Source organism: Xiphophorus maculatus, chromosome 20 (genome assembly GCF_002775205.1).
Source record: "Xiphophorus maculatus strain JP 163 A chromosome 20, X_maculatus-5.0-male, whole genome shotgun sequence".
In the NCBI taxonomy this organism is placed as follows: Eukaryota; Metazoa; Chordata; class Actinopteri; order Cyprinodontiformes; family Poeciliidae; genus Xiphophorus; species Xiphophorus maculatus.
The window spans coordinates 23,232,009-23,256,134 of NC_036462.1; the positions used below are offsets into that span (position 1 = coordinate 23,232,009).

General features: G+C 35.5%; 1 protein-coding gene across 3 annotated transcripts in view; it reads right to left on the reverse strand.

Moving 5' to 3' along the window:
- Window positions 1-263: 263 nt before the first annotated feature.
- Window positions 264-24,126, reverse strand: part of LOC102231072 (copine-8) — a 124,614-nt gene continuing 100,751 nt past the window's right edge. For 2 of the 3 annotated variants that reach the window (XM_023325251.1, XM_023325252.1), the window contains 11 exons: window positions 20,711-20,752; window positions 20,446-20,521; window positions 19,070-19,123; window positions 18,417-18,478; window positions 16,849-16,895; window positions 15,556-15,737; window positions 15,149-15,276; window positions 10,721-10,823; window positions 7,467-7,524; window positions 6,040-6,113; window positions 265-4,928 (listed from right to left, as the gene is read on the reverse strand). In XM_023325251.1, coding sequence (XP_023181019.1) covers window positions 4,737-4,928; window positions 6,040-6,113; window positions 7,467-7,524; window positions 10,721-10,823; window positions 15,149-15,276; window positions 15,556-15,737; window positions 16,849-16,895; window positions 18,417-18,478; window positions 19,070-19,123; window positions 20,446-20,521; window positions 20,711-20,752 — 1,018 coding nt within the window. In that variant the 3' untranslated portion in view covers window positions 265-4,736. Of the gene's footprint in view, window positions 4,929-6,039; window positions 6,114-7,466; window positions 7,525-10,720; window positions 10,824-15,148; window positions 15,277-15,555; window positions 15,738-16,848; window positions 16,896-18,416; window positions 18,479-19,069; window positions 19,124-20,445; window positions 20,522-20,710; window positions 20,753-24,126 lie in introns of all 3 variants that reach the window. The other variant, XM_023325253.1, reaches the window with a different exon arrangement.

The window sequence follows — 24,126 nt, forward strand, 5'->3', positions numbered from 1 at the left end:
CCTTCAAGTAAATTAACCAATGGGCTTTGGCAACACTTTACCGCGTCTCAGCTTATTGTTTTCTATTACTATTTGCCAAAACATCTGTCAGATGAGCCTGAAGAAAACTGAAAAGGAAAAGCTGAAAAAACTGATTATAGAAAATGTAAGGTACTGCAGTTTTAAGGGGAAAAATATAGTAATAAAAAATTGTGCAAAGAACTACGGTGATTTTTTTTTTAGAAATAATGATCAACTTTTTTCAATGAAATTATGAAAAGGACAGAGACAAACAATGCAATTAGACTGAAACAAATAAGTCTGCAGCAGTTTTTCAGATTATAGCATTTTTATGACATCCAACTCACAGACTCAATTAGTTGTCTCCCACCCTGCTGTTCACGCAAAACAGGTAACACACTGCGAGACTTAATTTTCTCTGCTGATTCGAAGCCATTAAACTGCAGTACTGACAAGTGACATCAAACAAACTCTTCACCAGCTTTTATAAAAGTAGTCAGGTTTTAATAATTTTGATTTAAGGCAATCCAATACAAAGCATTTCACAACCCACCATATGACACTAATCATGTACAATAAAAACTCTTGAAACGTGAAGCCGAGTCATGCAGAACAGAGAACTTAATAAACCTAAATAATAAAGATATAAACAGTGGAATCAGACCAAAAATTATGATAAACAAATAACAAAAGGTGTTAACTGTAACATGCAAACTAGCTACAGCTCTTTTATTTTATTCTTTATAAACACTGATGAGACGGGAAAGTTTCAGGAGTCAGGCACAAGAGAGAACAAATTCCTTGCGGTCCATTTTCACTGCGGCATTTGGTGCAGAAATACTGGTATTCTGGATGGACTGTGTATTTTTTCCTCCAACAGGTGAAGGCATAGAAAAAAGAATGGCATGCTTTTGATAAAGATAAGAATTATCAGGGCTTGAAAAGATAAAAGGATCAATGGCTTCTCATGTTCTAAAAAATTTAACAAATATTTGTAATACAGCAATCTTTCCAAAAAAAATATATAAAAACATTTACAGTTAGCATTCATTTTAGAGATTAGATGTTAATGGCTGTAGGAAATTTATGTTTTTAAAGTGTTTCAGTCAGACAGCATTTTTAAAGTGTGCTTTTTTTGTGTTGACTGTTTGAGCCCAAGACAGTCTTTTGCGAAGATGATTTAGATCCTAACCCTAAGAAAACTGCAAAATAACAGAAAATATATTCATTAAAAACTCAAGTAGCGCAAGAACTTTTAGAGGAACTCACACTTTCCTATTAATGATCACTCTTGTTCATGATCGTGTCAAACTATTTTTGTTGCTTTAGAAAAAGTGTTTATAAGATGTTAAAAGATTTGAAGGCAAACCTTAGTTCCAGTAGGATTTATACTTAATTGACTCTATATGCAAACCAGCTGTTGCTCTACTCCTCTGAACCTTACCCATCCATCTTAGCTGCGTATCAGAACAGGACTAAATAGGATGGAGTGACTACTGTTCAAATGATTAAGGCCTTAATAGTTCGCTACATTAAACAGTTCAGGTCCAAGCCTTTTGAATTGACATATATTCTGTTCCTTCAATACTTTGATGTGTTTCAAAGAAACGGGGAACATTTTGTTTTATGGTCCATCAATCAGAGCCATTGGAGCTTTGACACAAACTAGAAAATGTGCTGTTATTTAATTCTTTCACTGCAACACAAAATAATTGGAAGTGCAGAATGACTACTATGTATAATAATGAGACAAAAAACAAAAACAATGGGATTAAGCACAAAAACTATTTCGGCCCCAAATTAAACATTTTCTAATTATCTTGTTTTTGCTTCTTCTTTTGGAGAACAAATTTGCAAAAAACAAAATTAAATTAATTTACCATAGCCATAGTTACTGATGCCAAGTTTTGTCCTCTAGATTATTCCAGTCTGCAGTAAATTGTGTTACAACACTTGAAGGCATCCACATACTTCTCAGGAGTGGTGGCTGAATACCACCGGAAATAAATAGATAAACATATACTGTATTTATATATATATTTAATATTGAATAAAAAAATCTTAAATCCAGGAGATTATCATTGCTTTATTTGCAGAGCTTCTGCAATTGGTACATAAAGATTCATAGAATTTAGAAACAGATGTAGAAATCTGATGAAAAGCTTTTGCTGAAATATCTCAGCATGGCATTGACCTACATTTCTGCCTCTGAAGTCTGCATGCTGAGGAGGTTAAAAATGGAGCATCTTGCTTTGCTGCATATTTCCACCATCTCAGTGGTTTAACATCTGCAAAATCCTCATTATAACTTTTTTTAATGGAACCTAATAAAAGATGCAAGCTGAAATAAAAAAAACATAAAAAGTGAAATAATGTGTGCTCATTATTATTATTAAATGTCATTTTCTTCTGATATTGCTCGTAAGAGAATGTTTTTTTTTAAATTAGCCTTAACTTTTCTTTGAATAAAATAAGATTTTCTGCTCCTCTTAAGTTCAAAGTCAAATGTCAAAGGTCTATTACCAGACAACATACAGTAGTGCTCAATGTAATGCTATTTATATACTTTTTTTTCTGATGGGATGAAGAAAAAAAACCTGCACCAAATGGCTTTTACTGAATTAAAGTCAATTTGAAAAAAACAAAAAGATTAGAAACTGATTTTTTTCTGAAATTGTTAAGTTTTTTATTAACGTGTTCACTCACTGAGGATCTAATTTATTTAGTTAGACATAAGTTAGAATGAATGAATGAATGAAATCCAGTTCATGACAGATTGTTATTTTTGTATGGTGTCTTTATTAATAGGTGTAGCACTATTTTAGGGTGATACTGCCAGGAGATATCAAACATTGTCATAGTTTTCTGTATGAGGCGTCCCTTTATAAAAAAAAAAAACAAAAAAAAAAACTACTTTACTTATTCCCATTAATATGATTTTGTAAATGTTTTTAGTGAATTCATTTGCATAGAAAATAAATAATGGCTTTCACTGTAAGAGTTTGAGTACAAATGATACTTTTTTGAGCTATAATGTGATTTTTTTCTCCACTTATCACAAGTCATCGCTTTGGGAAGATTTTCACTTTGTGTTTTCCTGTAATGAGCAACTTTAAAGCAATCCAGCACCACAATGCCATCCAGTATCTTACTTTGAAATTACAGCTCAGTACATTTTAGCTAATTCAAACTCTCATATACTATATACTCAAGCTTATTTCAGAGAGCTGCTCTGGGCTATTGAATGTAATCCTACTCACACATTGATGGCAGAAAGGAGAACATCTAATGACAATAACTTTCATTTTAACTTCTTTATGGGAACGGTTTGACTTTTTCATCCAGAAGCTTGGTCAGTGTAGTTTTAATATGTAGAGTTTAAAGTTTATTTGGATCTAAGTTTTATTTAGTTGTGTGTGCCGCTGACTGTAAAGAATTGACAATGATTTTTTGAAATGTATTTGTAAACAGTGGCAGTGCATGAAATATGAATCCCACTTCAGAAACTTAACAGAAAGGATTACATTAAATAGTTCCTATGTTAAAAGATGTTTCTTTGTATATTATATACAGTTAGTATCTTTACTACTTCTGCTAAGATTAAAATATAACCATAACATTTATTTGTATTTTTTATGTTAACTCAAAATCTCTTGAAAGTCCTGAGACAGTTTGTATTAGTAGTATGCTCACTGTCAAGAAAAAGAAGAAAAAAAACTAAGATCTATGATCAGTATGAGAATTCAACAGATGCACTCCTGGTGATTTTGGGGCCCTAAGCAGCAGTTTATTTTTGCATATGCCTTGGATTTGCTCTGCACATGTTTGTATAAACACTTTCAATAAGCGTCCTACAAACAGTGTAATAGAAGCCAGTTTTTTTCATACTTAATTCTCCATGCTTTGTATTAAATGATGGTGATGGAAGTAAAATATTTGACAAGGATGAATGACTTCCTCAAAATTAATGATTAGCAGCACTCCAATAGTATATGGCCATCTGGTACAGTCATAGTAGTTGTGCTAGCTTTCATATTCAGTCACTTAAAAATAATTGGTTTTTGCTAAAATTCATTAGGTTTGTTTTGTTCAAAATTAGATGTAAAAAATATCCATGCCATTCTAAAAAAATGCAAGTAAATCTCATACGACATGCTCATACCAACATTTAGTATTAAAGAGGAAAGGAGGTGGTGTCGTTTGGAAAACGCTAGAACTGTGATATCATCAGAAATTGAGATCAACCCCCAATACAAAACATATTCGAGAAGGAGAAGGTGGCTAAAAAATATTACTGCATTAGGCCACACTGATGATTGACAAGAAGAGCCTGGGTCAAGTTCAAATGTCCTGATACACTTAAAGAAACAAGCACAGACAGGCACAAGGTTTAACCACAACATGACCTCCGAATCAACCTGCTGTCAAAAGTAGGCGTGAAACAGTCACTGCCCGAAAGGCTTTCAGCAACAAGTCCTGAAAAATTAGGTCAGCATCTCCTGAAGAGAGCCTACAAAGAAATATATCACAGTAGAAACAAAACCGAACAAATAGAAAAAGAAAAATACTGCTTCTGTAGTCAATAGGAGAGTACAGCACAACATTCTACACCCATTGCTTGGCCTCCTGTTCACAGCAAATTAGGTAAAATAAAATCAGGAGGTAGAGAGTTCCCACTGGACTCTGATTGGCTGCTGCATGCTATCTGTCCTCAGTGAAATGCAAAGAAAAAGGTCTCAGATTTGTGTGTGGTGGTGTGTGTGTCCAGGCGGAGTGTATGGCGGCGGCGCAGGATTGGGTTTGATCCCTCTGCTCTTCATGTACGAGATAAACTGGTCAGGGATTTCTGCTAGCACATCTTTGGCGAGCCGTGCCATGCTCAGCACGTGGTTTCCTGTCCGGTCCATGTAATCCCTAAAAGGAACAAACTGAAGAACAATGACAGACAGGGGAAAAAAATACAGCTTAAAAGTAATGCAAAACATGATGTAAAATGCTTAATAAATATGAAATTCGTTCTTTCATACATGTTATATAATCACCTAGCTTTATGGTGTATTCACACCAGCCCTGTTTGGTATGCTTTAATCGAACTTTAATCCATTTGCCTAGAATGTCCCTTTCATTTGGGGAGGTGTGAATGCAACTGCACCAGATGAAAATGTAACATATTTTGCTGTTTTACTCTCTAATCATACTGACTCTTCTGGGCTATCAGGTGTGAAAACGCTATTAGACTGAAATACTTTGGATAATACTTTAAAAAGAAATATTGAGTAAAAATGTTTTTTCATCTAGATAGGAATTAGAAACGTTGCCAAAAACATTGAAACATTCAAATAACAGGGACAATCCAACCAAGCCATTCAGGATTTTGTACTGGAAATACTGAGTCCATGTCTGACGCTTCACTAACACCAATGTTTGTAAAGACCATGCCTTTTAACAGGACATTCATCAATGATGACAGAATGATCATTTCTGTGTGAGAAACCCAGATTACTCAGTTTAGCAATATAATTCGAATGACCTGGAACATAGATTAGCAAACCATGCACCTGAAAATGTGCTTCTTTAAATTGAGTGGTGGCATTGTTACGAGCACAAAGTCACAGTCTGCAGAATAGCAGCAGGCATTGGGAGTCGAGTTTAGTTTCACTGCAGATGAAACAACTTGACAGGTGAGACGCATCATGTTTCCTGGATTGGCATGCAATACAAAACATTTGCAATGCTTTGACCCACATGTAATCACATAAAACAAATCTACTCCTCATGTTGTCATCTGCCATTAGTGACAAATGATGTTTTATGGTATGCGCACGTCAGTAAACACATGTCAAAACTAAGGAGCATTGAAATCACCACTATTGCAACAATTGCACAGTTACAACCCAAATATGTTGATACAAGGAACACACGCAAAAAAAATATTAATTTACTTTAATTTACCACTTTGCAATTAGGTCTAATGAAGATTTAAATATTCACAAGTTTTCCCATCTGTGAGAATAAAATCACTCTATCTCCCACAGTCACCTGAACAATGTCTCTCTCTGCCAGTTTGCCCCGGGATGAGATCCTGATGTCGTCACCGTCCAGCTCCACCATAGCTGCAAGAAACAAATCATAAGGAGGCATCCATAAAATCATGTGATGTTAAGCATATTTCAAAAACAGCTTTCATAACAGCAGAGATAAGGCAGATCCATACTTATGTAAAGATGTAGGTGACACTGTATTCATGCATCATCGTATAGTTGTAGTAAAGCTTAAACATATGTTGAGCTGTGCAGGTTTTATTGGCGGTCTAATCTTGTAATAAGGCCTTTATTATAGACTGTGCAATTTAGAATCATCAGCACTAAACATTGCACACCCAGCAATTAACCTTAGTCGGTTCTTCTGCAATTATGCCTGCATCCACCTACACAGTCACTTCCCTTCAGATTTAAGAGTTTGAACAGGAGTTTTCTCTGTAAAATACAGTCAGAGAGGTTAGCAACCATTACAGACTCAGAACACCATCATACTTACATATATATATACTGTATATATATATACTGTATATCTGTTCAAACAAAGGCTCTAGAAGTTAGAGCCTTTGTTTTCTTTTTCAAACGTGCGTTAAGCTACTTTGGTTTCACTTTATTTATATTTTCGCTGTTTTATGAATATTTTTCAGCTGCAGCCTTTGAACAAAGTGAGAGCAGACACGAGCCAGTGACAGAACGTCAGGGTGAGATGATAGTAGGCTGATGAGGGAAAACTCCTGTCTCTTTAATCTTTTCTTTGTTTTTGGAGACATCTGTGCAACACACACATTCAACTTAAAATGCTGCATTGAGTTTAGTTGTGCTTCTTAGCTCTGAAAAATTATATTGCATTACTTAGATTTTGTAGTGAATATGGCTGTATTTTTTATGAATCCCACTTTTGAAACTATTATAGTCAAAGAAAAGCCTGTGGAAAGCTCCATTTGCAATTGTCTGCATTTACAAACTTTTCAATTGTTCTTATGTTAAAGGCTTAGTATAACACTATTAATCTTTATTGTTGTGCATGTGCATTTTAATATCTTCTTTAACATTATTGGTGCATTGCAAATGTATTGATAATCCTTGAATCTTTATCACATTTTGTGACATTACACTCACAAACTGAAAATATATATATGGACTTTATACAATAAACTCGAAGAAGTGCATAATTGTGAAGTGAAAGGGAAATTATGCTTTATTTTTCACAAAAACAAATCTGTGAAACATGGCATATGTTTGTATAACATCTGATGCTATAAATTACCTTCAGACATCAGCTAATTAGTAAAAAGTCCACTTTTTGTTGATCTTGGACTTAGATTTTAAAAGGCCACATTAAAGTTTCTGATTGTCCCTAGAAGCACAAAAAGAATAAAAAGTTTGGCAAAGTACTGTATGTTTATAAAACAATCAAAGTTATTTTACCGTCAAACTCAGCTTGACCAACTCCTACGATGATTATGGACATAGGAAGTTTGGCAGCCTGTGAAGAAATCAAAATACCAAAAATATAAAACATTGTTCCCAGAGAAAAACAATGTGAAAATGTTCTGTATGTGAGGTCTCCATGATCGGATTACATTAATATTGTGTGTTAACATATTACATGACAAAAGACCCCAATTTTACATAAAAGAAAAAAAAGAGAGAGATTGACGTTACTACAGTGTCATTATTAGGTAGTAAACAAACTTGTTCTCTAAACTTGGTTTTTACTCCTCTTGGCAGAAACATTAATGTTTTTATATTTCCAAGTAAACAAACTATTTCCTTATGAGCAGGACACTGAATGTAAGTTATCAGATTCGAGATAGTGGCGTAAATTGACTGCTCATGGTAAACGTTTAACTTGAAATGCATGGGGAGATTTTTTTTAAGTATTTATTTTTTGTGTGGCTGATGCTGTTTAGATAACTACACAACCAATCTAACTGTGGCAAGTCACTCACATAAACTGTTTTCACCTAAAAACATTATGATCTTATCTCGCAAATGACAGCCCGCCTTAGCAATATGTTCACCTCTAAGAAAGATGAGAATGTGGGGAACAAAAATGCATGGCTGGTTGGTTGAGATGCTGGCTTAGAAAAAAAAAAATTGACAAATTTGTTGGCAGCAAGCTTGAGCATTTTGCAGCGAATGGATGAGCCATGAGAGGAAGGAAAGGGGGAGGTGCTGGACAAGTAATTACAGCCACCTTCCCCGTCACCTGCCAGTCGATTCCAGGCTCCACCTCTAATCACAGGTGACAATGGTTTGGTATGCGAGATCGACATTTTGTAAACAAACATGAAGCAGAATTAGCAGGACTACGGTAAACCCCAAAAATTTAATATGAAGGGAAGGTAAAATAATACACGGTTTTGAAATAGTTTTTCAAATAAAGACCTGATAAATGTATTTTTCATCAGTATTCCCCTCATTTAGTTTAATTCTAAGGTGAACTAATTGATTCCAGATGTCACTCAATTGTTCAACAGAGACCAACTGTGTGTGACGTCATCTCAGAAGAAAAATAAAAATACAGCTGTTCTGCGAAGGCCAAAGAGCTTTGTTAGAGAAAATCATTTAACATAACAGAATGATGAGAATCACGTGACGCAGCTGACTGTTCTGGGATTAAAGCTGCAGGAAAGCTTAAAGAGTGCTTAGGCCATAAAGCTATTTCAGAACCCTCCACCAAAAATTACAGTTATGATGAAGCAGAAAAGAGTCTATGGTAACTCTGAAGGAGCTGCAGAAATCCACAGCTCAGGTGGCATGACGTTTTGACCAGAGAGGGATTAGTTATGCATCCTACAAGTCAGTTCTTTGAAATTAACTTTCTTCTTCCTAGTCTTTGATAAATAAAACAGCTGTTTGCATATCAGGGAGTTCAGAAGGAACAAAATCCATTGTAACACAAAAGAAATCCTCATATTAGTAAATCAAATACAAGTTTGTGCATATTGTGATTATTACAGTACTCTAAAAAAGCAGATTGTTTTTTCAACAAATTTGCAAAAAACTCAAAAACATTTTGCCACATTGTCATAATGAGGTACTGGTGTAAATAATTTTGAGGAAAAAAATATTAATTTAACACAAATATCCTGCCTCATGCTAACAACATAACCAAACAGAGTGGTGAGTTGTTTACAGAGTTGGGCATGTTTAGATTTTCTCAATCTGTCTCTCTGCTCTTATTTGAAAAATGAACTCAATCATGATTTAGTTTGAAGCACACATAGTGTATAACCTCAGCACAGAGATCGCTCTCGTCCCGAAGCCGTGGAAAGTAAAAGGGAAAGAGTTTAAGTGGCAAGCATCAGGAGTCCACAGGGCTGGAGGCTGTGAGATAGAGCAGCAGGCAAGATCTTAAAAGGAAGGTGTGGCTGTTCTAATGTTTTGATTAACAGTCGCAAATTCCCTTTAAATCCAGTCTGCTGGGTGTTCTGTGCCGGCGGCAGGCTGAGGAGGTGCAGGAAGGATGGAGGAAAGAGGGACATACTAAAGAAAAAGAAAAGAGTAGCACACATTTGCCATTTACAGCTAAAAGACGAAAAAATGTGAGTGACGACAAGTTTCAGGAAAGCCTCTGGAGAGTAGCTTTATTTTTGTGTTTATAGAGGCAGCAAAAACTTCAAAGATATGTAACATATTTTGTTTGGTAGGAAGGTAGTAATCTTCAGCTGAAAGTAAAAACAAATACTCTATATCCACTCTACTGCTCTTGTTCCTGTTGACACTGTTATACGAAGCTGTGGCTTTAGGGCTTCTTTTCTACATATTGCAGAACAGCTGTTGTTGCAAAGCTCCTGCTGTGTCTGGATTTGTGTGAAAACAAGAGAAAACTGAGGAATGTTGAAATTCACAGCTGATATGCTTTTTTTTTTTACATTTGTGCATTATCTGCTTTTCTCTTTGCTTTTATACGCCAGCTAGTGTTTTCGTAAATGTGATTTTTGTTTGCTCAAGAAGTTCTACAGAGAGTTTTTAGTGCATAATCTTCTATATGTGAGTTGCACAACATCTTCGCAATGTTGGCATGTTCATTAGTGATGTTACAAAATACTTTATGAAATGCAATATTTGTTGTTGTACGTCATATATACACCTTTGCTTTCCAATGAAATATTCATTATATTTGACAAAGTCCGGCAGTGGTAGATTTCATCATCTGACAAGATTTTGCTGGTAAAAGTTGGTGCTAAACGCATTCATATCACCGTCTCATTTGCTAACATTATTCAGCAATTTCAGCAATGTTACTTAACTAAATAAATATTAATGTTTTTAAAGGTAAAAGAGCTCTATTAGTTGCAAAGAGACTGCTGAATTGAGGGATGTCAGCAAGAATTAAGACTAATTATATAGTTGAGAAAAATAATTAAGATTTTTATCACTTTTAACTGCTTTTGTAATAAATAATTATTTAAAACAATATCATCTAAAGCTTTAGTTTTCAATTTGCTATAGCTTTTTCAAGTCAGAATGACTATTGTTACCAGCAGTTTATCTTAATAAATACTCTGTTTAAGAGTTACTAAATTCAGTAGAAATTCACTGAGAAACATTAAGAAAAGAATATATGCCCACTCCAGCCTCAACACAGTTTCAGTACCTACAAATGTGTATCCTTGGATATGTTTAGCTTCACATAATGTAGGAGAGAATGAAGAATTGTCTTTATTTCTTACATTTACGATGGCTTCTTTGGTCTGGGCCATGTCTGAAATGACACCATCTGTGATGATTAGGAGGACAAAGTACTGAGAGCCGTCCTGCACTGCCGCTGCATATCTGCCCACAGATAAAATCGCACATTAGGAGATCATTTGTTATTCACTATAGAAACCAAACAAGCCTGAAATTTGGACTTACTCACACATTTATCAAAACAATCAATAAATCCAAAATTCTAATTCATCTGAAGAAGAACTTGTTTCAGTTCTTATCACACACAAAACGTTTTTTGTGCTGATGTGTGAAAAAAGAAAAGGAATATTCAAATATGCAATGGTCAGATAACACAGACATGTTTAAAGCAGGATGTTTATATTCTGTTTTACAAATTAGATTCATAGATCAAACAATTATTGGTGCATTAGTGCAAATTTTAAATACTGACTATTATTCTTTTAGTACCACAAAAGATTGTTGTAATTTTAGAAGTACAACTTACTTTAAAAACTCACGTATCAAAAAACAAAAACAAGTTCAAATGACAAATAAATGTTCTTATCATTTTTGTGATCTATAAAAAGATTAAAAGAAACTTATAATCTGGCCGTTTTTCACATTTTGAAAACTATTTTAAAATGAACTAGTATTTCTGGCAAACACAATCAAAGAGATGGCTCATTTTCTCATTCTGAAACCAGATGTCCTCATCAAGGCAAGAGCTCCAAATTACAGACAGGCTGCCAGAGCGTCCAGGGCACATAATCCTGCTGTGGGAGGACACCGCCAGTGATGGGCTGCTGCCATTAGATGGATGTGCTTGATTATTAAGAGTGTTTTGATAGAGTGGATGTCGTGTCCTGAGACTTCCCAGCAGAGCATTTAATCGAAATGACCAACAATATAGTTTTGCAGAGCGGAGAAAGTCAAAATAATGACTTGCATTCATGGCTCAGTTAAAGCCGTTGACACAGTTTGATTGGAGAAATCAAACTAGATTAATTTCCTGTAAAATGGTTGCACGTTTTACAAAACAAATCTTGTAACCTGGTTTCCATGGTGTTTTCTCATGTCTAAAATTACCTAGAACCTGGGAAAATATGTAAGCAGGGTAATTAAGATGCAAGTAGACGAGTTTAGCAAACATTCAGAAAGAGTATTTACAAGCAAATGGCCACATCCCTCAGACAGCTAAAATACTGTATTTGCAAAACCTTGATACATTTGAACACTTGAACAACACTTATATTCAGATACATTCATCAGAGTAACATTTTCATGGACTGCTTTTGGCAGTAAAACTCAGATTTATAGCAGACAACATTATGTGACACCTCAAAAAAACTGATGATTTTAACACAGCAGAGCACTAAAGCTTTTGAGAGTTTTCTGTAAGCTGCTCCACATACATTTAATATGCATGTACCATGTAAAGTTGACACTAATCCAAGTACAGATTACACTAAATTGAGAAGATTTTACAATGCAGTGACCACAGTGTTTAAAATAAACTTCATACTACAAATCTCTCACTCACACTGCATCCTGATATCTATCGATCAATAAGAGCTAGACTTGTGGAAGCAATGTTAAGAAAACAAAACAACAAATTTGTGTCCAGTCGGAAAAATTATTTTAACAAGGCTACTAACAGAACATTTTCCTTTTTTCTTCACTCAGATTTCAGGGAAATAATGGTTCATTAGTCATCACTCGCATCCTAAGCCGAGTGCTTTATGGTAGGAATTGCTAATTTTTCTGATCCCAGTCAAAGCAGTTATGCAAGGCAATAATATGTTTCTCTCTGTGTTCTGTTTTCAAGCACTGAAGAAACATTTTCACAAATATAGGTTGTACATCTCTATGTGTGACACTGATTCAGTGTACATAGTACAAAATAGCACCAATCAAACATTCAACTTTTGCTTCATTTAATACATGTGGCAGCCATATTGGCTACAAAGCCCAGCCATATTTTCTAAATTAGAGCTCAGACTGTGTAAAAGATGACTGGGAATAACATAAAAAAACCTGACTTTATTCGTTTATTTACTAAACTTTATTTCACCAGGAAAATCCTATTGAGATAAAAATCTCTTCTGGAAAAGAAATCCTGGTCAAGACTGGCAGCAGAATACAGAGCTGCATTCTGCACAAACACAATGCAACACAACAATCCTGCTTCAGGAGAGTCATGTCAAGTCAGTAGGCAGTCCTTCAGTTTGAATGTGTGAGGATTGTTGTTTAGACTGCTTAAACTAAAGCAGGTGCAGTTGTCACAGACCACTTCTGAAAGTGATCTGAAGAACTCTGACCTCCAAACAAGTTCATGCACATCTGGATAAAGGCTGGGAATTATTTGAGGCTAATGGGCTTTAAGACCTTTTACCAATAGAAAGTCTGGGAGACTATTACTAACCTGGAGCTCTTGCCAACATGTGTCTGATTATGATGAATTTTTTTTTTTCTCTTTTCACACAATTGTATTTATTTATTGTTTTAATTTATGAAACCAAACTCAATTTACTTTTAATTTTTATAACTTATTTTGAATGAAAAAGAAAAGGCGACATCATTTCGCTGGATATTTGATTTCAAAACAAATCAAACATCAAATATTTGTTTAATTTGTACTCCAGTTTAGTGAGAAGAAAATCCAATTACCCAAAGGTGCACCAAACAACAAATTGTGAAAATGTGTTTCTTCTTTAAAGAACCCATCCAGATTGACGCATGATTTAAACAGATTTCTGCTACTGACTGTCACTGTATGACTCTGTGCTTTATATTTCATTAATAACATATTCCTAATAAACAATTTGAGACAATAAAACTGCATTTTTTTGGCAGATTGCAGAAAATAAATGAAAGTAAAATCAAAGTTTAAAAATGTTAATGTGCATGTATGTTTTTATAATTTGAACAACTGAAATGCTTGTAGATTACTAATGACAGTATGTAAGACAATATAAATTACTCACATGTCTATTTAACAATCTTAAAACCTTAAATAAAATGATGTTTGCTGTGTAGTGTTTCTCATGATGGTAATAACATAATTTAACTAATGTCAAAAATAATAGTCAAAGGAGCCACAAGGTTTAGCTTAGTCAGATTATCAAGTAGAAGTTAATTTATTTCAGTCAATTAAATGAAAATTTTAATTGCTTATTCAGTACACACACATTATCTACTCCAAGTCTTTTTTTTTTCAACTGTGATAATTATAGCCTACAACTGATGCTGATGTGAAATTAAGTTCCACTGAATACTGACATGACAGACTTGACAGTCGTCCAGCAGGCAGCCATTGACACCCTCCTCAGGAACAGTTAATCACAATAATCATGATTAAAGAACCTGGTAGCTCAAAGCGCCATATAAAAGCAAACACTACTGATCTACATCTTAAGAGCATGAATGTAATGATCAGCATTGGCGTTTTGTGTTGGTGGATCATAACCAGGTTGTTAAAAAAAGAAAAGACCCAGAAGAAAATGAACAAACAGAAGAAACAAACTGAGCTGACAGTTCAAAAAGAACTGAGTGAAATGTCAAGCAGGCTTTTCATTGTACAAAAAGTTAAACTCAAGTGGAGGCTGCTTGACACAGGGAGGGCTAACAGTCAAACATTTGATGCACTGAAGCGCAGGTTGTTTGAGTTTCTATTCAATTAATTACCTACTCAAAGCTTTTTTTCTCTACAGTTTCTTCTTTTAGCATTTTAAAGTGACTCTTGTGATGTGTTTATAATTAGTGCAAAATATAAATACTGTTTTTCCCAACTTAGGACTTTGTTATGAACTGTTTTATTGACAGGTTAAGCTGTAGCAGAGCTACAGACAGCCTGCCTCTATATCACACTGCAATAATCCAGTAATTCATTCATTTTATGCAATTATTACTTTCTGATAGTCCAATACTACTATATTAAAATTTATTTCTTGTTGGTTTCATATGAACTCTGTATTCTAAACCTGAAATTTGAGTTGTCAGCTGTAAGCCACTATACACTAAATTAACTTTGTAATGATATTTTAATTTATTCAGTTGCACTTGTCAGAGCAAAAAACCTAAAGGAGCAGCTATACTGAACGAGAGCGAGCACTGAACAAGCACATCATATTTGTATTTGTAGGGATTACAGAATTCCTTTTAGCTCAAAAATAATAATAATAAGCTAAACAAATAAAAGAGATAACCTTGGTCTACTTGCAAAAAAGTTTCCCACATTTTTATGGCTAAAACATCTATGCAGTATTAAATATTTGCACCAAATGAACTGAAATTTAATAGGGTTTTTCTAGTCATGCTGACTTGCTTCACCCTTGAACATGCATCCAGTATGCAACTTTTGTAAAAATTGCTACTCTACCCACTGAGTCACAGTTACCCATGAACAGCAGCAATACAAACAGGTGAAGATGTCACAAATAGTTCAACACCTGGCAACATGGTTCACTATTGGAGCAAAGTTGGTTGGCCCGTATAATTGAACTGTCTTCAGACTTTGATGGTATGCCTCTAGGATCCCTTCTATACCATTGCAATAAGGATTTTCCATGTTTCCATTCTGAAAATGATCAAAGCAAACACAAGGTATGTGATTATTAAGACCTACAGAAACAATTCTGAAAGAAAACAAATCTTCACAAACTATTTCAGTGTAGATACCTTACACAGGTTCGTTATACATACAATATACAAGAGCTAACAACAAACCTAATAGATTAACTAAATATTTATGGCAGAAATAATATCCAAATCAATCAATCAATTAATGTCTACGAGAAACAATTGACAGTTTGAAAAATCAAATGAATGGAGTTATTTTGAATAAAAGGAGATTCACCAGTGGAAACTCGTGAGACACTCGCCCATCAGGAGGCAGTTTTGCTCCAAAGCCTAAAGCTGGAAACATCTTGTCACTGTCATAGTCCTGAATGATTTCCCCAACAGCCTTCAGGGCCATGGCATAGGCGTTCAGCTGGTAAGGGTTCATGTAGTGCAATGAAGTAGATTGGGAAGGATTACCTGTGGATAAATGAAACAGAATCCAATGATACCCTCTGAAAACCCTATTGTTCGTTGGCTTGGACCTGTCCTAGTTTGTGGATGAGCTAAGCCATACAACAATAAATGTGCACTGGACAGACTGAATAATCAGCTCCCATTAATGATTGTTCCTCTTGAGTTGCTGCAGGAAGTAGAGTCTCTGCTGTAAGGTAAACCACAGTATAGTGTTGTCAATTATTCAACCATAATAAATGACAACAGGCTCATACTTATGGCTTAGAAATGCATTTTGGCAGTGAAAAGTTGTATGTACTGCAGCTGTTGATCCCACATCTTTGACAGGCCAGTCATGGTCTTATGGTGTATTCACACCAAATGCGTTTTCGTTGTCAGGTCTACATTCAAAGTCTATGTGGAGCATCGGACGTGTCAAACGCTCAAAATGCTCCAAAAAGTTCAAATTGAGCCACGCTAGAAGCTCAAAATGCGCCGCAACAGCCCTGAACGTGCTTCCACATAGAGTTTGAATGTGAACTAGAGGCGCCTGACACTCAAAACGCGTTTAGGGTGAACGCACCATTACACTGACCACCTGAATGATTCCTTCAGTGATGATATGCCACTAGATTTTTACAGCCCAGCATTTCTGATATGTGTCAAATACAACCACTTATATTGAAAATGACAAGAGTTTCACTTTTTATCGTTTACTGAAAAATGGCAGTGATTTCAAGTGTTGCACATTTTTCATCGGTAAAGAGTTGAAACTTATTCGTCTAATTAACTTTATTTTCTAATCGGGAGAGCTTTTCCCACACATAACTTCCAAGATAGAAGTACCTGTAAGAATTAATTGCATTGGTATTCAGTGGTTCCACAGTGTGAGGATTAAAACTTGTAACATCATATCCTTCTCCCTGATGAGTGCACCAGCAGAACATTTAGCAGGAGGAAATCCCCAGAGAAGGCTTTGACTTACTGAGCAGTGATTGTATACAGTGTCCGTGACAGCACCGTCTTTCTGTTTGCGAGATTGATTCTAAATATGAACATGTCACAGTCAGATATTCCCCTCAATTTATTCCTTCCCTCCTTACCAAACACACGCTTTGAAGTTGTAATCACTCACCATTAGATGCTGTGAAATCAATGGCCACAGTGAAATTGATCTGCGTTCTGGAAGCGGAAAAAAAAAGAAGCAAATCAACAGGGACCAGACAGTCGTATTCAAAATTAATGCACTCTCACCCCCACAATCTGTGACACAATAGAAACTATTTTCCTCAGAACAATTAAAAGGGTATTGTACAAACCAGATAATAGCTATACTTTTATTCAACAGGACTTTATTTATTATTCACTTTCCTACACCTATAACAACACTGTTACAGCGCAAACAGCAGCCACTCATTTGGCAATTAAAATTTAGGACATGATATCCAAGGTATCTGACTTTCACCTTCTCAATGAAAGACTAGAGGAGCATGTGAGAGACCAAGCCTGGTAACAAGCTATTAGACTGATGGAGCACTTAAGAGCAAATCATAATCCAATTTTCCCTGCTGACGAAGCTTTCCCCCTCTACGTCTTGCTAATTTACGACAAAATGAGGCCCTAAGGGGCTTAAATGACAGCCTCTCGTTATCTAGAAAAGTCACCAGAGAGAACAGCAAAAGAACGATGATAAAATGAACGTGTTTAATATTCCCATTAACCTTTCAGCTTGGCGTGAGGACTGTAATGTTCCACAGCCTGACCGTGCCAACATAATTAAAGTTAATTTTATTAATTAATTAACTTTTTTTTGAATGAGGTTAGCAAATGGTTCATCTGCAAGAAGAAATAAAAAATGTTTTCCCAGTGATTCTCCTTTTTTTAATCTTAATTTTCTTCCTTTTGAAGCTAACAGTTACTTTATACCATCTTTCTTTGAGATTTTTAGGGTTTCAGTTATTTTTTTTTTTAAATTTACACTTGAAAAGTATTGTTTCTTTTAATAAGGATTATTTTTATGCATTTCAGAAGGGGGGAAAGCTAAATATCAACCAGTTTCCCCATAACATCAATTAACTCATGTTAGATGTTTTTTCTTTTTCATCCATTTGTATATATATCTGAAGTGAGGTCACTAAAGCTTAAGATTATTGTATCATAAGTCCACCAAAGCTGAAAGCTGTCAGCAAAATCTGTCACACTTGTCAGTTCTGCCACAGGACATAAAAACCACTGACAGTTTCCCTGCTGTGAAGAGACAGCTGAGATCAAAGCACCGTCCAGCCTGCTTGGAAAGTATCACTTTACCTGAGAAATACTTCATATGCACAAGCTATCTCTAGCGCTAAAGCCAACCTGAGGTTCAAGGGCTGCTAGACCCTTTAAGGAGAATTTAACTTTAATTCATAAAAATTATATATATATTCATGTGTACTTCTAAATAGGACCCAAAATTCAGTCAAAACATTGCAAGTACAGCAGCATAGTGCCCTGCCTCTTTTCTCAAGAGTATGACCAACTGTGAGAATACATCTTAAGTCCAGATTGCCTTGCTCTAAGGCGTCACTGTGCAGAGAAAGATGAGGAAAAATCTGCAAGTAATAATGTGGAAATCATTTTCCTATCATAGGCACAGCTGGAAAAAAATGTCTATTTGATGTTTGCTTTTTTTTTCCATTTGTGCAAAAAGTCATTCCCACTCACCCTCCTTTGATGTAATCTAGGAAGGTGAACTCTGACTCAACAGAGAACGAGAGTAGGGTCACCTGTGAATCATAAAGAAGGAGAAAGAATTGATTAGACTCATTGGCATTGGTGTTTTTCTCCTAATACATCCTACACCTCCGCATATTGACTCAAATCATCCCATCGAATCAGAATGAAAGGAAACTGCCTTTCAAATAATTGAATTATTTGCAATGCCAAAGGACAAGTTTGAAGAGTAGATGGGATGCATTTGTATGCATTACTCACTCCAGCAGATGTGTTTGGGTAAGCTGTGTGAAAAGTGATGTCTCAATTGGTCGTTGGTATCACTCATCTTTCTGATGTCTTTCAAGTTCCTCAGAGTTTTCCTCAATTTGTGCCTCTTACATGTTTTTTTCCCCACAGCCAGTCACATATAATTCACCATGATTTCTTTTCCCACGTAACTTTCTTTTCATTCTGCCTTACTGTCATATTTTCCATGCAATAATACATCTGAGCAAATCAACCCTTTAATCTTGTACATACTTTTTCCCCAGACAGAAGAAAATGTGCCTCTTTTAAGACTTAACAATCAAATAAAACAAAAGAAAACCAACACTGAAAAGAGGAAAGCGAGAAAAAGTCTTAGTTTCTGAAGCCATACTCACTGTTCCTGAGTTAACATATTTCTTTTTCTTCATTTTCTTCTTGGTGTTAATCACCTAAGTAGATAAAAAGATTAAAAAGCATTAGGTGCAGGTGATATTCTTTTACAACTCTTTAAAACTTGATTGGCAATACTATAAATATGTATACATTTTAGATATAATGATAGAAGTGTCTATCTCTACACACATATATATATGTATTTGTCAGAAATAGTTCTAGATGATAGAAGTTTGAAAATTCATAGGTGAATGTTAAGTTAAAATGGATTCTCAAGTGGAATAGGTTTAATGCACGCGACTAACATTAAGCTGCATTCTTGCGAATGAAGAACAAGAGAGAAATACCAATTCAGACACCAAAGACGTCTCAGCTCATTACCTCAATTCTCAATGGCTGCAAGGCATGGAAGTGACAGCCCCTAATTTAACATGGAGGGATGGCAATTTGTCTGACACACCAAACAATCTGCTGATGCAAAAACTAAAGGGCCTTTCAGTCTCACTGGGAGGTAAAGAAGAATCAAATGCAGAGCATAATGGAGCTGACATCTAAAAGACAGGTATTTGTCCTTCGCTGAAGGCCACCAACCCACAGGGGCACATAAGCGTCGACACGTCGTTTATTCTTGGTAAGATTCTGACTTTTAATTCCCGCTCAAAGATTTCAGCTCATTTTGATTGGCAGATTTTAAAGCATAGCTCAAAGAATTGCGGTTGTAAAACCATCACATAATGTGATAAATTGTTAAATGTATATCAAAAGTCATGGTTTGGATAAACATGAAATATACTCATGTCATTTTTATGTCCTAAAATGGGATTTTCATGAAACATTTTCAGATCTAAATCTGAAAATTGGAAAGCTCATGGAAAGTGAGCTTTCCATTGAAAAATAAAATACTCAGAAATGAACATTTGAAGTATCAATTAAATCGCTGCATTGTTTTTCTATTAATTTTGCTTCATGCTGCTGATAATAATTATATTTATATGCAAGTAAGCATACCACCAATTACATAGAGAAAAACTAAAAAAATAAAGTAAATCAGGTTTTATTGAATGTATTGCAGCTCACAGAAGGTGGAGAGACATTAAGACTGACAATAAAAAAGCTCAAGAAAACACTAATAAAATTTTTCTCAGTGTTTCTCTGTTTCTCTTTAAAACATTTATCTTTTTGGTTCATTTCATAGAATAGAGAATGTCCACGGAGAGAAAAGAACTAACGTTTATGGAAAGCAGTGTAACATGGTTGTCAAATGATGGAAGTGTCAAACATATCGGTCACGAGATCCAGATATCTCCCACACTGGGAGTCCGTGTTTCAGGATCGAACAGACATATTGCTGAACAGTGGGAACAGCGAGATGACTCACCTCATACACATTGAACTGACTTTGCCCTCGAGCTAGCTCTCGGTAGCTGGTCGTGAAATCCCCGATGAAGTCATGGCTTGGGAGGAAAAAGTGAGAAGAAAACAAAACGAAGGAAAACAGGAAAGGAAAAACAAACTTAAACTCCAGAAGTGAAGTTTTTATTCTGATCAGAGGGGGCAGGGGGAGTTGTATTGTTTGCATGTCAAAGCGTGTTGTTGCATTGAATTGTTTGTGAATAATATGAAAAATAAGTATTTACAATCACCTGCCATCCCGGTCCCAGTCATACACCTCCACCTTGATTGTTCTGTGCAAAGAAAACACTCAAGTCAGAAAACATTTGCACATGATTGTTTTCAAAATAGCATGTTCTTCAGCTCTGTTAGACATTTAAGGTCGAGCATTACATTTTATGCAAAGTTTTTGCAAATAAAATATATAATATTAAGTTATTTAATTATTATTTTACATGTTGGCCATGATATCAAAGTACCTATTCCCACATGATTAACAGTTTCCTTCTTAGGAAGCACTTGAACATTTGTTATTTTGTTAAATTACAATCCATACAGCGTAAATTTACTTTATTCTGATTATATGTAGTTGAGGAGTATAAAATAATGTATAATTTTTGATTGTAGGAAAATTTATACAAGCTTTCTAAAGAAAAACCCCAACAAAATATGAAAAGTGCGGTGTGGATTTGTATTTGGTTACTGTGATCCAACTCAACATTTAAAAATAACCTGAGAAGAAAATAATTCCTACTAAAACCACATATATTATATGAAGGCCTGAGAAGTGTGTTTTAGAACATTAGCAACTAAACATCCTCATGAAGCACAAAGACCATAACAGAGATGTAAAAAATACAACAAACAAAGCAAAGGTACATCTGGAGGAGCTTTAGAGAGACACAGCTCAGGTGCAGGAAACTACTTAAAGGACATCCACTGGTTGTGCACTCCAAAAATCTGGTCTTTATGAAACAGTGACAAGAAGAAAGTTGTTTTCCTTGATAGAAAGCCAGGAGAATGTGAGAAGTGTGGAAGAAGGGTCGCTGAACAGACCGTCCCCTCTATGAAACATGTTGTTGGGAGTATCGTTCTCTGCAGCAGGGACAAGAAACCAGCAGATGATGGACCCTAAACATCCAGCTAGAGCTACAGAACACAGGTTTATATTGAAGGACATGTAACGCGTAATTGTCTTTAATAGACTTTCTCTATCCACTCTGACAGGCTGGAGTTACTGTGCAAGGAGATCAGACAGAAATTTCAGTCTCTAGATGTGGATCTATAACTCAAGCAAATGTACAGAGTACAGATTCAAGTAGGTATAAAGTAGATGCATCTGTCACACACGCAAAATTAAACCTTTAATCTACTTTCCACTCATGTTTGGCTGTCACATAAATTCTCACTAAAATACACCAAAGTGACCTGACAATACTTGAAGACATTAAAAGGAGTATGAAAACTTTCCCAAAGTGCTGTGGAATGCTTCTAATCTTCTAATCAACAGAGACATGAAATGTTCTGCTGCAGCTGCAGAATAAGGCTGAACAGCAGGGTGCATCATGTGGGGGGGTGAAATTATATTAAGCTGTTGCTCTGCAACAGACTCTGCAGCACATGCTTGCTTCCACCACTCAAAACTCACATCAACATTTTACACAAATGCTGCAGAAAGTGCTTTTGCAGACATAAAAGGGACAAAACTTTACTTGGCACTTTCATTCCATAGTCATATTGATCCCGCTTCTGCTTCCCTTCTCTCTTCTTCCGCCTCAACCAAGCACCGACACCTTCCAGATCCAAAGAAACCAGAATCAAGTGATACATCATAGAGGCTTTCCTGCAACTAAGGGACTGAGATGCCTGTTAGAAGCTCAGCTTCCTCCTTACCATCTGGCACATGCTGTTTCACACTGAAGGTTTGTTCTTTTGAGGATGTGAGCTAAAGAAAATCCGCTTGTCATCCCAATACATACGTGGCCCTTCTCCACCAATGTGGGAAAGGAGAACATACAGAAAGTGACAGCAGGAAAGAAGTAAAAATAACAGACTGAAGCATATTTCCTTTCACGAGCCTAAGCACAGGAACAAATCAAAAGCAGGTGCTGATGTTTATTCACACACCGATATGTTAATGAACTTGTCACCTACAGTAGATACTTCTATCGTCACTCAAGTCATTTATCAAATTTTCCTTTTCTAAGATCTGTGTATCTAATCTTACAGGTGCTTAGAAGTACTCTTGAGCTTAGATCCTTGAGTTCCTTTTGTGGATCCAGAAGATAATCTTCTCTACATTTTTGAGACATCTTTCATTAATCATTATCAATCAATCAATCTCCATTGACAATGGAGCTATAAAAAGATCCAGAACTTACTCCTTTCACTTGATAGTTACTGACCAAAGTAGTCAGCACTCTGAAACACTTCCAGCTTCAATTGTTTCTCTTCACCCTCCCACATGTATCTCCATTAACTCATCTGCAACAGGGTCTGTGACATATTGGATTTCTTTATTTCTTCTGTAACAGAGTAAATATCCTTGCCCTTGTTGTGTGCGATCTATTACTCCCCTCTCATTAGCTTCTATCTCCTTGTTTCAAACTCAGTCAAATCCTTTCCTGCCTTCTCTTGTTTAATACAACAGCAATGCACATCAAGGCAGTGTAAACACCTGAATGAAACATGCTTCCTTAAAACTGACAGCTGTCTACTATTGCACATCTCTCAAACCACTAAATACTTTTTAAAATTATTTTTCTAATGAAGTCTAAAGTATTTCTAAACAAAACTGAAAGCCAACATAACAGAAAACAATTTGTGCATCAAATGTAGTTCCTTGCAAAAGTATTTAACTGAACTTTTTAGCATTTTGTTTTATCACAGCAACAAAATGTTATGTATTTTGTTGGTATTTTATATATTTCACTGACACAATGCAAAAGATCCCAAACATGCTGTCAACTTCTTAGTAACTTTCTTTTCGACCTGTCTGATGTGTTCCTTAGTGTTCACGATTCTGTTTTGTCTCCATTTCTCAAGGGTTTAACAAACGTCTAAGGCCTTCACAGAACACCCGTATTTACGCTGACATCAGCTTGCACTTTAGGAAGACTCTGTTTGCTAATTAGGTGATTTTAAAAGATAAAATGCCCCGAAGTATCAGGCCAACAATCTTCCTCAATGACTTGGAGGTATCAGTGAACAGATGGCAGATTGCAAATGTTTAACACTCTTCTGACGTGTAAAGATTTTTATTTGAAGCAAATTTGTATTCACTTCATAATACTGCAATACTTTGTGTTGCTCTATCACATAAAATCCTAAGAGAATACTTTGAAGATATCAGAGCAGCAATGTATCTACTTTGAAAAATGTAGGGCACTTTTTGTTAACTCGTTCAAGCCTTAGATCTTACTCTTAAGTACCAAAAATAAAAGAGGCAAGTCCAAACCAAAGTATATCAATCTGTGCAACTCACTGCTGGGTGATGCAACACAATTGTGTGCAGCCTTGAATTAATTTGGTACGTATCTTTATTTTCTATTGAACATATCAGCGTTTTCAGTCAAAATTTGATTTTTTTTATTTGCATAAGTATGATGAAATAAAGGTGAGGACTGGTGAAGTCATAGCATGACTTATTTGATGAAGAGGTCATATT